Consider the following 13,022-nt stretch of genomic DNA (forward strand, 5'->3'; position numbering starts at 1 on the left):
TGGATAAAAAAAATATGTGGCATTTATACACAATGGAGTATTACTCTGCATTAAAAAATGACAAAATTATAGAATTTGGAGGGAAATGGATGGCATTAGAGCAGATTATGCTAAGTGAAGCTAGCCAATCCCTAAAAAACAAATGCCAAATGTCTTCTTTGATATAAGGAGAGTAACTAAGAACAGAGTAGGGAAGAAGAGCATGAGAAGATGACTAACATTAAACAGGGATGAGAGGTGGGAGGGACAGGGAGAGAGAAGGGAAATTGCTTGGAAATGGAAGGAGACCCTTAGGGTTATACAAAATTACATATAAGAGGAAGTGAGGGGAAAGGGAAAAATAATACAAGGGGGAGAAATGAATTACAGTAGAGGGGGTAGAGAGAGAAGAGGGGAGGGGAGGGGAGGGGAGGGGAGGGGGGATAGTAGAGGATAGGAAAGGCAGCAGAATACAACAGACATGAGTATGTCGATATGTAAATCAGTGGAAGTGTAACTGATGTGACTCTGCAATCTGTATACGGGGTAAAAATGGGAGTTCATAACCCACTTGAATTAAAGTGTGAAATATGATATATTAAGAACTATGTAATGTTTTGAACAACCAATAAAAAAAGAAAAAAAATAAATAAAATAAAGGTATTGTGTCCATCCACAAATAAATAAATGCTATATGCAGAGTTATGTTTTAGATTTAATTATTTTTAAAAAAGAATAATAAAGATGGTCTTAAATAAAAATGACAAATCTGGAGTATTTATACAACAGACATCATGATCTTGTATGAAGTTACATTAAGGAGGACTATAAATGTGAACTATCCACTGGATCAATTGGGACCTTACCCTGGAAAATGCTGTGTCTTGATTTCTACTTTGTACCAAAATCATTCCAGATGGATCAAAGATCTAACTTGGAAAAGTAAAATAATATAACTTTTAGATACTCTTTTAGAAGATTTTCTTATAACTTTAAGATCTCTTTTCTGGGTTCCCACAATGAAGGCACTTTCTTCTTTTAGTTTTTAAATTTTGATTCTTCAGTGTTCTCCCCACCTCTCACTCCTCTTCTGTAATCATTGGATGAGTAATTAGAACAAGGCCAGGAGAATGTAGAAATGTGAAAAGACTCCATAAACCTCCTTTTTTTTTTCTTCCCAGCTTTTGGCTTTTCCAAAGCTGACTTTGTATTTCAGGGACCTTTTATAGGCTGTTGAGTGATTCTCTTTATAAAGCTATAAAGTACTCTGTTCTATTTTTTTTTCTGTCATTGTATATTATGCTATTTACCTGGAAACTTAATAGAATGAACCTTAGTGTTAGGTAGTTTCCATGTCACATTTCTTTGCGTAGTATTCATTTTTAGTGATAACAATGAATGAGTTAATACTACCCAAATACAAAGACAATCCCAAATATGCTTTTGCTACAATGAAAATGTTTGATTTGTTATGCCCAAATTTTTAATTCTTTTTGGTTCTAATACTTTTCCCCCTCCTCTTTTCTACTGTAGTGCCTGATTTCCAGAAGCTCTTGATTGGAATATTTGTTACATTAACAATTATAATTACATGCTCTGTTTTCATCTATAAAATCTTCAAGGTTGATATTGTGCTTTGGTACAGGGATTCCTGCTCTGATTTCCTTCCCCCCAAAGGTATAATTTTTGCATTCTTTGAAGTATTTTCTCATTGAAGAGGGCATAGTTAGGAGAGGTAGCAGATGACTAATAGGAATTTTACTGAAGGTTCAAAATGATATGTGGTAGCATGTACAAGAATAGTAGTTATTCTTATGGATAATTCTTGTTTCACAACTGACTAGGCTGAATGCCTTATTACTTTAGTTATTCCTTTAGCATTTATATGATGGAGTAAGTAGGTATTTAGAGCATCTGTCAATAAATTCAGTCAGTGACGTGCTTTATGCTGTGTAGGACATACATCACTTCAAAATTCACTTTGAAAAGAAAGAAATGACTAGATTTTCACAAATCAGACTTGCAAAAAATACTACAATAATATATATAACATATAAAATACTATAAAATATATATATATATATATATATATATATATATTTAAGAAAAGATAGAATTCTGGGATGAGACATTTGGGGAAGAATATAAAAACAAGGAGCTGTGAATATTTCTATACCAAATGTACAAAAATTGGCCAATAAATGCAATATAAGAACAGTTTTGTAGTAAAGCACAATGAATCGGAAACTCCTAAGAGATGAATACTTAAAAAAGTATTGGTTCTAAATGCACTACATTTCTTCATTTTTCCTTTAGCCTCAGATGGAAAGATCTACGATGCATATATCCTCTATCCAAAGACCTTTGGGGAAGGGTCCACCTCGAACTCAGATATTTTTGTGTTTAAAGTGTTGCCTGAGGTCTTGGAAAAACAGTTGGGATATAAACTGTTTATTTATGGAAGGGATGATTATGTTGGAGAAGGTATGTATATAATGCAAAAGAATAAAAGGTTGACTGTTGTGAAACTAGTTGCTAAATCTGGGACCTATCTTTCTAGAGGTCTCAACACAGGTGTACATATATTACAATTTTAAGAATCTCTTCAGACATGTATGATGGTGATTTTCACATTTATTAAATGTATTCACTTCTCCCAGAGTTTATTAGATCAATAATTAATTGATTTTTATTGTTTTGGAAAACACACTGATTAATTAGACCTAGTAGTTAATTTTACAACGGATATAATAATATAGGAGTGGTGTAGATCAAATGATTTAACCAGAAACTTTTAAAATTTTGACTTAAAGTTTTCTGAGTTCTAAGTGAATATTCAAGTTTTGTAGGCCAGTTTGTAAGTGAGTATATAAAATGGGAAAGACTTCTAATCTTAAGTAAGGCAAGAAAAAACTTTAGGAGCTATAGGGACGGAGTGGGAAGAAACTTGTAAGGTTTTGCTTCCAGAGAAAATGATTATAAATAGTAATTTGACTGTCTGTACTGTGCTTCATGTTTTTTAGATGCTATTGAGGTCACTAATTCAAACATCAAGAAAAGCAGAAGACTGATCATCATTTTGGTGACAGACATGTCAGACTTCAGCTGGCTGGGCCATTCATCTGAAGAGCAAATAGTGATATATAATGCTCTCATCCAGGAGGGGATTAAAATTATCCTGCTTGAGCTGGAAAAAATCCAAGACTATGAGAAAATGCCAGAATCCATTAAATTCATTAAGCAGAAACATGGGGCTATCTGCTGGTCAGGGGACTTCAGAGAGGGACCTCAGTCTCTAAAGACCAGGTTCTGGAAACAGGTCCGGTACCATATGCCAGCCCAGCGGCGATCTCCTTCATCCAAACACCGGTTATTGTCCATGGCCCATGAGTCAGACTCTAAGGAGAAGCATCAAAGGGAGGTTCACCTGCCTCTCGGGTAGCATGGAAAAGCTTGGCCAAGAATTTTTTGGGTGCATGCAGTCTTAGGGTGTTGAGCCTCCTGCTGACCTAATCTCTGAGGTCACCTGGAATCACACAGTTAAGGGAGCAGGACTTGGTGACAATGGCAGGCCAGGGCAACTCAGATTAGAGGGCTTGGGAAAGCCTTTATAAAGGCCCTCTCTGAATGTTGAACTTCTGAGAAAAAGGCACTGAGACAGTGAGTTGGAAGAAGAAAAAAGAAAAAAAAAACATGAAAGGAATGTTCACCATCTATAGACAATTTTAATAAGTTATCCACAGACTGATGGTGGGGCTTTGGCCATCTCTGGGGATGCTGCAGGATCACTGGCCCTGGAGAGTCTCTTCTGGGCAGCACTGCAGATGAAGTGTGCCTGACACCGCCCAGAGGAAGGTAGATGTCTTCTTGGAGAACTTTCCACGGCTTGCATTTTCCATACACATCCACAATGAGTTGTCACTTTCCAAAGACCAGATTGCATTTTATAGACCTTGAGAGAGGTATCATTAAAATGAAAAAGGGGGTTCTCCAGGATTCCAAGGCTGTGAAATCCCCTTAGCTTTCTTTAGAAGACAAAGACTCGTAAAAGCAACAGAAGCAGAAATTGACCCACCTCTTCCACCACTATTTACACTTTCCTCCCTGGAATGACTGACCTGAACTCCACATTCCTCTTCACTTTACTTGGCTCATTGCTTCTTTGGAAAGACAGCTGTGCTTGTCACCCCACCAAGTCTCCCAGCCTGTTTTCAAAGCTGTCCCCTCACTGTCCTGTGATGTGAGGCCCAGGTTAGCCTCCTGGGCCTCTGCATCTGCTTGGGCGCCTCCATGTTTGCTGAATTTTCTCCTCCCCTCACCGGAAGTCCTTCTTGCGTTTTCTCCAGCTGACCAGCTCTCCAAAGTCAGAGTTGACTTCAGCACTCTGGTTCCTGGGAGCCTTCCCCTAAGACACTGCCACCCTTACAACTCTGTCTGTCCCTCCAGTCAGTCAGCTAGTGCTGCCTGTTGCTGGTCCCCTTACAAAGTGGCTCCCCTCGCCGGAATCTGTGCTGAGGAGAGACCATATGTCTCTCTCTGTCCCTTGCTACCTTCCATAAGCAATTTGCACATGGGAAATACATTTGTATAGTGCTTTATTTTCTTTAAAAATGTTTTTGGGTAATTATACCTAATTTTTGCAATTATTCTAATTTTATGTAGAGAGAAAATGACTCTTTTTAAAATTACTCTCTTAATTCTGTTGGATCTGGAACTTGAACCTGTATTTTCCCGGCTTCTAGTCCAATGTTCGAATGCTTCATTTCAAGTCATTAACTGTTCACCCATCACGGATTGCTTTATAGGAGACTACTGAGTCCAGGAGTGTTTTTACATCACAAATAAATTTGATAATTTTCAGTGTTGGAATTTATAAAAATTATGTTTAGGTTTTTATGCACAATATTTTTATTTCCATATGTTCTTTCCTTAAAGGTCAGCATTTCTCAGCCAATTAAAAATGAAAGCAAAGAATGGGTTTTTTTTTTTTGTACAGAAAAAAAATGCTTCAAAATTTGCTCACAGTTCTTACGATAGTTAGAGCAACTCTGGAAAATCACAAAGCCAAGTTCACGTGACACACACATGGTTTTCAAAGTTGAATGAACAAGGGCAGGTCTTCTTTTTTTTCATATTCTTTGACTACCTAATTATTATGGGTGAAGACAAACACTTATTTGGAAGGATATTTTTCCCCTGAAACAGTCAGAGCTAGACAAAACCATAGTTTAATATTTTGACTCTTCCTTTTCTACCTGTATTCTCCTGGGTCTGATCCATAGCACTGAATAACAGTACTGCTTGGGAACTGATGTTTTAAAAGAATTGGGCTCAGTTTCTTTGGCTGCATACAGAGAGAAGGATGTCTCATGACTCCCAAGGTCTGCTAGATACTTTAGAAGTTCTGCTGATGATTTTTATCTATCATCTAGCATATATCGTGCCAAGAAAGCAAGCCAGTTCTGAAACTTAGAATTGGCCATAAAGCAGGGGGTAAGGGTGGAGACAGCAAAGAATTACAAGTAGCTTAGTACTTAGACTTTAGACAGGAACAAGAATCTCAGACAGGAATGCACAGTGTCAGTCCCCAACTCTCTCGGGAGGATCCCAGAGGATGAAGCCACATTCCTGATCCCTGTGACCTGCCCTTGGATTGTCGTCTTCTCCATCAAACACTTTTTAAAGCTCTTCTTTTCATGCTTCCCCCATTAGTTAAATATTACTGCACTTTTCAATGGTATGCTTTTAAGTCCGTCTAAGTGCTGAAGAAAAGTTTGTAAATGCAACAAAATATTTAATTACCAGTGGTTAAAACTGATTTAGCAGAATCCACATTTCCCTCCCCGTTTTTTTTTTTTTATTTTACTTGCAATGAAAGCCAAGGTATTGAGCCATTTTTAATGACATTTTTGATAAATTATGTTTGTGCTGGTTAATGAAGGGTTTTATTTTTTTGTAAATTGTTTGTATAATTCTGCAGCAGATGCCAAGTATTTTTATATCTTAAGACACCAAGTTTATGTACAGTGTGCATCATTGATCAATAGACTGTTCTTGTTTTCCAATAAAATTGTTAAACTTTGAACTGAATATTATTGAAAATCTGTTTCTCTGCCTGCCCTTTCCACAGCATACCTGCACACTCCCAGGCCTGATGCAGAGTGAGCACGCCTTCTTCAGAGAGACCTTCTGGGGGTGGTGGGCCACAAGAAGGGGAATGGAGTTCAGAGGTCGCAGGCCATACATTGAGCCCTGACCTCTGCTGCATTCTGTAGCCTCATTTGTACTCAGTTTGCTTACTTCTAAAGTAGATTAAAATATGAGTCTTATTATTAAAATTTTGCTTATCCAAAAATTGATAATGGCAACATTTGTATGAACTTTTTAACATTTTACACAGGGTCTCTATTTATATTCTTTGACACAGGAGTTGGACAAAATTGGCTAGCTAGGTGTCCAAAATGCATGTGCTGAAGCTTATAAACTCTGGTGATTAGAGCTCATTCACATCTGGTCAGTACCTCCTTGTTCTTAAACTTCCCCGAACTCCCAATGAGCAGGTGGTTCTGTCAGTACCTTGGGGGAAATGGAAGGTGCCAGGTGGACCTAGAGTCTCGTATTCCACTGGAAATGCTACCTCCATCTACCTGGTGTGAAGCCTTAGATAATATTTGAACCCTGTTTCTTTGCCTATAAAATGGTTATAATTCCTAATTCATAGAGTTGCATAAGGATTGAAAGATTAAGTGGATTACAAGAGGCACAGTGCCTAGCATAAAGTAGGACCTTAGGAAATGGTGGCTTTTTTAGTAGCTATTCTATGAATTAACTTGGTTCTCTTTAATCCTATTAGAATCTGCCAACAGGATGGATAGAAAGGATTTATAAACAAGATGTGGCTATGGACCCTAAGAGGTACTAAAAATAAGGACAAAGGACACATTGAATTATTTTGCAACGCTGAGATCTGGAGCCCTGCACAGACCACAGCCCCAAATGTGAAAGGATATTTAGTGGTCTAAATAAAAACAGATTTAACATACTTCTGAGTGATGTTTCAATAAATCCTTCAATAAAAATCAACAATGCAGAAACTTATAAAAATTGAGGAAGCAGATATCTGGTAAGTTTGCCTATCCTGAATTTCTCACCAATATAATTCAGAGAGCTTTCCATCATTTTTTGTTCTTTAACCAGTTAATGTTTTTTAGCAAATTTTTTAGGAAAAAAACTAACAATCATTTAAAGAGTCATATTTTCCCCTTTCTTGATCAGATAATTTTTTTGTGAGTAAATGGAAAATAGCTTTTGGTGGGGGGGGGGCGGTGAGGCGCTAGGGGAAATCTTCCAGAATTCATTCATTCTTTTTTTAAAAAATTATTACTTTAATATTAAATTATTTTATGATATCAGCACAGTGCATAATCATTATAGATAAATTGTAAAATAATAACAATAGTGAAAATGTCCATAACCCCATGCACTGACACATCCATTGCTAATTCGATGGTGTTCACATTTCCAGATGTATTTTTTATATTAAAATTTAATTTTTTTTCTAATCAGTTATACATGACAGCAGAATGCATTTCGTTTCATTGTACACAAATGGAGCACAGCTCTTCATTTCTCTGGTTGTATATGATGTAGAATCACACCATTTGTGCAGTCATACATGTACCCAGGGTAATGATGTCCATCTCATTCCATCATTACCTACCCCCATGCCCCCTCCCCACTTCCCCTCCATTTCCACAATCCAAAGTTCCTCCATTCTTCCCACACCCCTCCCCACCATTATGAATCAGCATCCACTTATCAGAGAGAACATTCCGCCTTTGGGGTTTCGGGATTGGCTTACTCCACTTAAGCAGGATATTCTCCAACTCTATCCATTTACCTGCAAAAGCTATAATTTTATTCTCTTTCTGAATTATTTCTTGAAAGGAATCCCATCTGATGAAAGAGACATGAATTATAAATTCCTGAATTGTCTCAATTTTGAAACTAGGGCAAAGCACCTAATTGTGTAACACGGAGTGTGGATGTCAGGTGGGTTCTTTGTCTCACAAATTTGAAGAATGAAATCCAGGGACACAAGGGTGAGAGCAAAGTAAAAGGATTTATCAGAGTAATAGAAAAAAGAAAGAAAGCAAGAAAGCAAGAAAGCAGAGCTCCTGAAGAGGGAGGGGTCCCAAGAGGAGGGTACCAATGAGTGTCTGTTGTCTAGGGAGTTTTAAAGGCATACCTGATGGCCGAGCACAGGTGATTGGTGGGAACTATTTTAATGAGGAATGCCAGTTTGGACCTATCAAGCTCTTTAGGCTCTGGGTTTAATAAGCCAATCACAAGTGCACAATCTTAATACCTTATTTACACAATTAAGAGGATGGGTCCAATCTTGTGTTTGGGGATGTCTTTTGGAGAAGAGAGTGCTACAGAAAAGGGTAGATTTGTTGATTAGCTTTTGCTAGGGGTAGGAATCCCTAAGAAAGAGAGATTATGGTTGAAGCTGCTAGGAACAGTAGCAGGTGTTAAGGAGTCTTTGCAGTTGGAGCTGTCGGGGCAGCAAGTAACAGGATGTCCTCCGGACCTGACGTCTCCTTGCAAAATGGCATGATGTTCTCTTCCCCTCCTTCCGTCCTGAGACTCTTCTCCTGTCATCCTATAGGAGGTCTACCTTCCCACCTCATTCCCTCAATTGCTTTGAATCCAGTTTTTTCATCTGTAAAAGTGTACTTCCTGTTTTATAAGGTGTTACTATGTAGAAAATCTCTATCCAGTACCTGGGATAGAATCTCAAAATATATTTCCTTAATTTTACCATTGGATGAGTACAGATAAAATGAAAAGTTCTTCTTTTACTAAAATAAAATAAAACAAATGCACCACTACAATAGCAAGAATTCATAAAATAAACAAGAGTGCACTTAAAAATGTACCTGGGGGAAACACATGAAAGGGAATTTTATGGGATGTAATAACATTTATTTTATAAAAAATGTATGAAAGCCTGTGCCTGTGTGTGTGTGCCTGTGTGTGTGTGTGAACATTATGGAGAGTAAGAATTACAGAAAATAGGTGGTTATGAGTAAAGCCAAAACTTGCTCATCTTAATACGTGTTGCTCGGGGTTCTCCTGAGTTTGGTTGGCTGATTCAGGTACATAAATCCTGTATGTTTACTTTAAATCTGAACCCCAGTCTCTAACTCAGCAGTCTCTAAAATTTGCAGCCGTTAGACCAGTTGAACTGGTATCTCCTGAATCTGGGCTCTTGTGATCCTGTTGACTTCTCTGGTGCTGTGCTTAACCAATTGGGAAGTTAATTTAATCACAAAGGGAAAGTCTATGAAGTTTATCTGTCTTAGAACATTTTTAGAACTGGTTTTTTTTTTTTTTTTTTTTTTTTTTTTTGCCGGGGGTGGGGGGTGGGATTGAACTCAGGGGTACTCAACCACTGAGCCACATCCCCAGCTCTATTTGTATTTTATTTAGAGACAAGGTTTCACTGAATTGCTTAGTGCCTCTCTTTCCTGAGGCTGGCTTTGAGCTTGCTATCCTCCTGCCTCAGTCTCCTGAGCCTCTGGGATTACAGGAGTGCACGCCTGCCTTGTTTTAGAACATTTGACTTGGAAGTGAGCCTAAGTGGGTTTTGCTTCCGGGTCTGGGAAGGGCTTCACTGATAACCATTCCCATGGTGTTCACTGGTTTTTTCTTAATTTAACCGTCCTGGGCATAGATTCCTCAGACTTTGTTAGTGAGACGGCATTGCATGTTTCCCAGCTCATGTGGGAATCCACTTCTCTTTTGCCTGTGTGGTTCATTCTGACTGCCCACAGCTCCACTTTCTCTCCTCAGCCATCTTGTTTGGTTATCCTATTATTTTGAGCCAGCCCTGGCTTCTCATTTGCGTTAAGGCTATGGATGGAGACCATCATTTTTGCTTGTTTCTTTGTTTTGTCAACACTTTTCATTGTTAAATGATATCCCTCATTCTACTTACTTGTTTCTGAATTCTTGTGTTTCTTAAAACCGACCCCATCCCGTCTTCTCTCCCTACCCCCTCTACTGTAATTCATTTCTCTCTCTCGTTTTTTTTCCCACTTTCCCCTCACTTCCTCTTATATGTAATTTTGTGTAACAATGAGAGTCTCCTTTCTTTACCATGCAATTTCCCTTCTTTCTCTCTTTCCCTCCCCCCTCTCATCCCTGTTTAGTGGTGATCTTCTCATGCTCTTCCTCTCTATTCTGTTCTTAGTTGCTCTCCTTATATCAAAGAAGACATTTGACATTTATTTTTTAGGGATTGGCTAGCTTCACTTAGCATAATCTGCTCTAGTGCCATCCATTTCCCTGCAAATTCCATGATTTTGTCATTTTTTAGTGCAGAGTAATACTCCATTGTGTATAAATACCACATTTTTTATCCATTCATCTATTGCAGGGCATCTAGGTTGGTTCCACAGTCTAGCTATTGTGAATTGTGCTGCTATGAACATTGTTGTAGCTGTGTCCCTATAGCACGCTCTTTTAAGGTCTTTAGGGAATAGTCCAAGAAGGGGAATAGCTGGGTCAGATGGTGGTTCCATTTCCAAGGAATCTCCATACTGCTTTCCAAATTGGCCGCACCAATTTGCAGTCCCACCAGCAATATACAAGTGTACCCTTTTCCCCACATCCTCACCAGCACATAACCGATGTGAACCTGCATTATGTATATAGGCACTATGCATCAGGTAAAATGTAATTTTGTATGAAATATTTACTAAAAATATCTTCTGAATATGCATCATGTACTGGACTGAGGATTAAATATGTTGAAGGTAAAAGTCAGCCAATCAGAATCCCTCAACACCTCCAACACACAAAGATGACCTGCTTTTGCTAGCTTTTAAAAGGAGAGAATGAATCTCTAGAGGGAGTTGATTTGAATTATAAACACATAAATCCATAGAAAATGTCAGTTACTCACCTAGTGAATGGTGCTTTTAAAGGACTGGCTAAGAATATTCAGACTGCCAAAATGGGAAAGAATGAGATAAGTGGAGTTGGGGGCACCAGAATAAAATATCAATGCCTGTCAAATATCTCTTTCAGGTCTGACAGGGCTTGATGGAGATCTTACAATGATCAAAGTGGAGATAAGGGGTGTTGCTGGGAGAATACAGTGAGACATATGTGCCTCCCTGTGAAGGCAAACACATGAGATTTTAGAGGTAGAATTGAATGGGTTTGCTGCAGATAGGTGATATGAAGGCATGCAGACAAGTGGGTTAAGGGAGAAACATGAAAGGGATTTCACATGGAGGATATAATATGAATGGTTGATAACATAAGCAAAGATGTTCCTCTTTCCTAGTAATTAGGAAGTGGAAAAAAATCACAAGATAGGTTTTATACCACCAGACTGGCAAAACTTGCAATATTTACTATTGGGACATTACCAAATATTGTCAAGAATATGAAGAAATGAAACTCTTCTTCTCTAAAGAATACGACTGTGGAAAAAACTAGGAATTTGTTAACGTAGTTGAAGATGCCTCTGTTCAATTGTCATGAGAGGGAGTCTGAGAAGGTCCCAGAGTGGGGACTGCAGATGGGTCCTTGACATATATTGCAGACAAGACTTTTCAAGATGTGTAGAGGCACAAGCAGTGATTTATTCAGGAAAGCAAGGAGTACACATTCAAGGGAGATTGTGGGTGACCTTGAGAGTGACATGCATTTTTAGGGTCTAAGGTTTTTTGTTGTTGTTGTTGAACCCAGGGGCACTTAACCACTGAGTCATATCCCTAGCCTTTTTTTATTTTTTATTTTAGACAGGGTCTCATTGAGTTGCTTAGGGCCTCACTAAGTTGCTGAGGCTGACTTTGAACTTGCGATCCTCCTGCCTCCGCTTTCGAAGCTTCTGGGGTTACAGGCATGCATTACCACACCAGGCATGGGCTCCTCTTTTTAAAGGAAACCTTGTGAAGGGTAAGCATGGGAAAGTACTTGGAGATGATACCCTTCTGGTGATCATAAGATGGTTTATGGTAGTCTGGTGACTCTCAGGATATTTAAGTTAATGTCTCCTCTACCAGGTCAACAGGTAATATTTGGAGTGTACCCCGTATTATAGATTTCTTAAAATACTATATCTCTTTTTTTTCACATCTTCATACATGTATTTTGTAAAATGATGACTCTCTCCTTCCTGTATCTCTTTTTGAGTTAGAAGACATAAAAATAGGTAGAAAGGAGACATGAGGCTCAATACAGGAGTAACCACTATTTAAACTCCAGATCTGAGAGTTACTTTTACATATCTTGACCACAAACAGCACAATTAAATCAACCATTGGACTTTTCCACAGGTACACTAATGTAGCACTGTTTTCAGAAAGCAGAACATGTAGAAAACAAAGAAGAAAGTGACCCCCCATCCTACTAACGATCAACACATCAGTTAATGACCCCCATCCTGATAACGTCATGTCAGGAAATGACCCCTTCTGTCCTGGTAATTGTCAACACACCCAGATACCAACACAAAGGAGAACGAGAAGCACACTATTAGCTCTTGTCCCTTAATATTGATCTTATGTGTATAAATATGCCCAGCTGAGATGGAGCTGGCCTGTTGCTCTCCGATGTCCACACTCTATCCTGTCTCTCAGAGTGTGCATGCCTTTCTTTCCCTCAATACATTTAATCTGTGCTTCACTTTGACCTGTCTTGAAGTTCCTCTGATGTCCTTGCGATGATGTCAGGGATACTCACACCCTGGGTTTGAGGTCCACCTCTCAAACTCGGGGTGTGAGTATTAAGACCTCTGTCCTGGTAAAAACTTAACTTGATCTATTTTAAAAACATATGTGCTAGTACATTACATGGGCTGATTAACAGTGCACAGGGCAATTTTTATTAATGAGTGGAATTAAGTATCTTTAAGATTTGTAGATTTTTCAGACATTTGGGAGTAACAAGTCTGGGAGAAAAAGTGATCTGGCAGTGAAGGGGGCTGGAATGAGAAACTTTAACACAGGGTTCACAGATGAAAG

At 38.5% G+C, this 13,022-nt stretch overlaps 1 protein-coding gene across 9 annotated transcripts in view; it reads left to right on the top strand.

Annotated features, from left to right (window-relative positions):
* The window catches only part of IL1R1 (interleukin 1 receptor type 1), a gene marked incomplete at its 3' end in the record, with an annotated part of 75,263 nt that extends 68,973 nt beyond the window's left edge, over window positions 1-6,290 (top strand). For all 9 annotated transcript variants that reach the window (XM_081263875.1, XM_081263877.1, XM_081263873.1 and 6 more), the window contains 3 exons: window positions 1,513-1,656; window positions 2,296-2,463; window positions 3,003-6,290. In XM_081263875.1, coding sequence (XP_081120001.1) covers window positions 1,513-1,656; window positions 2,296-2,463; window positions 3,003-3,421 — 731 coding nt within the window. The remainder of the gene's footprint in view (window positions 1-1,512; window positions 1,657-2,295; window positions 2,464-3,002) is intronic.
* Between the last annotated feature and the right edge of the window lie 6,732 nt (window positions 6,291-13,022).

This window comes from Spermophilus citellus (genome assembly GCF_964194105.1).
Source record: "Spermophilus citellus genome assembly, chromosome: 13".
Taxonomy (NCBI): domain Eukaryota; kingdom Metazoa; phylum Chordata; class Mammalia; order Rodentia; family Sciuridae; genus Spermophilus; species Spermophilus citellus.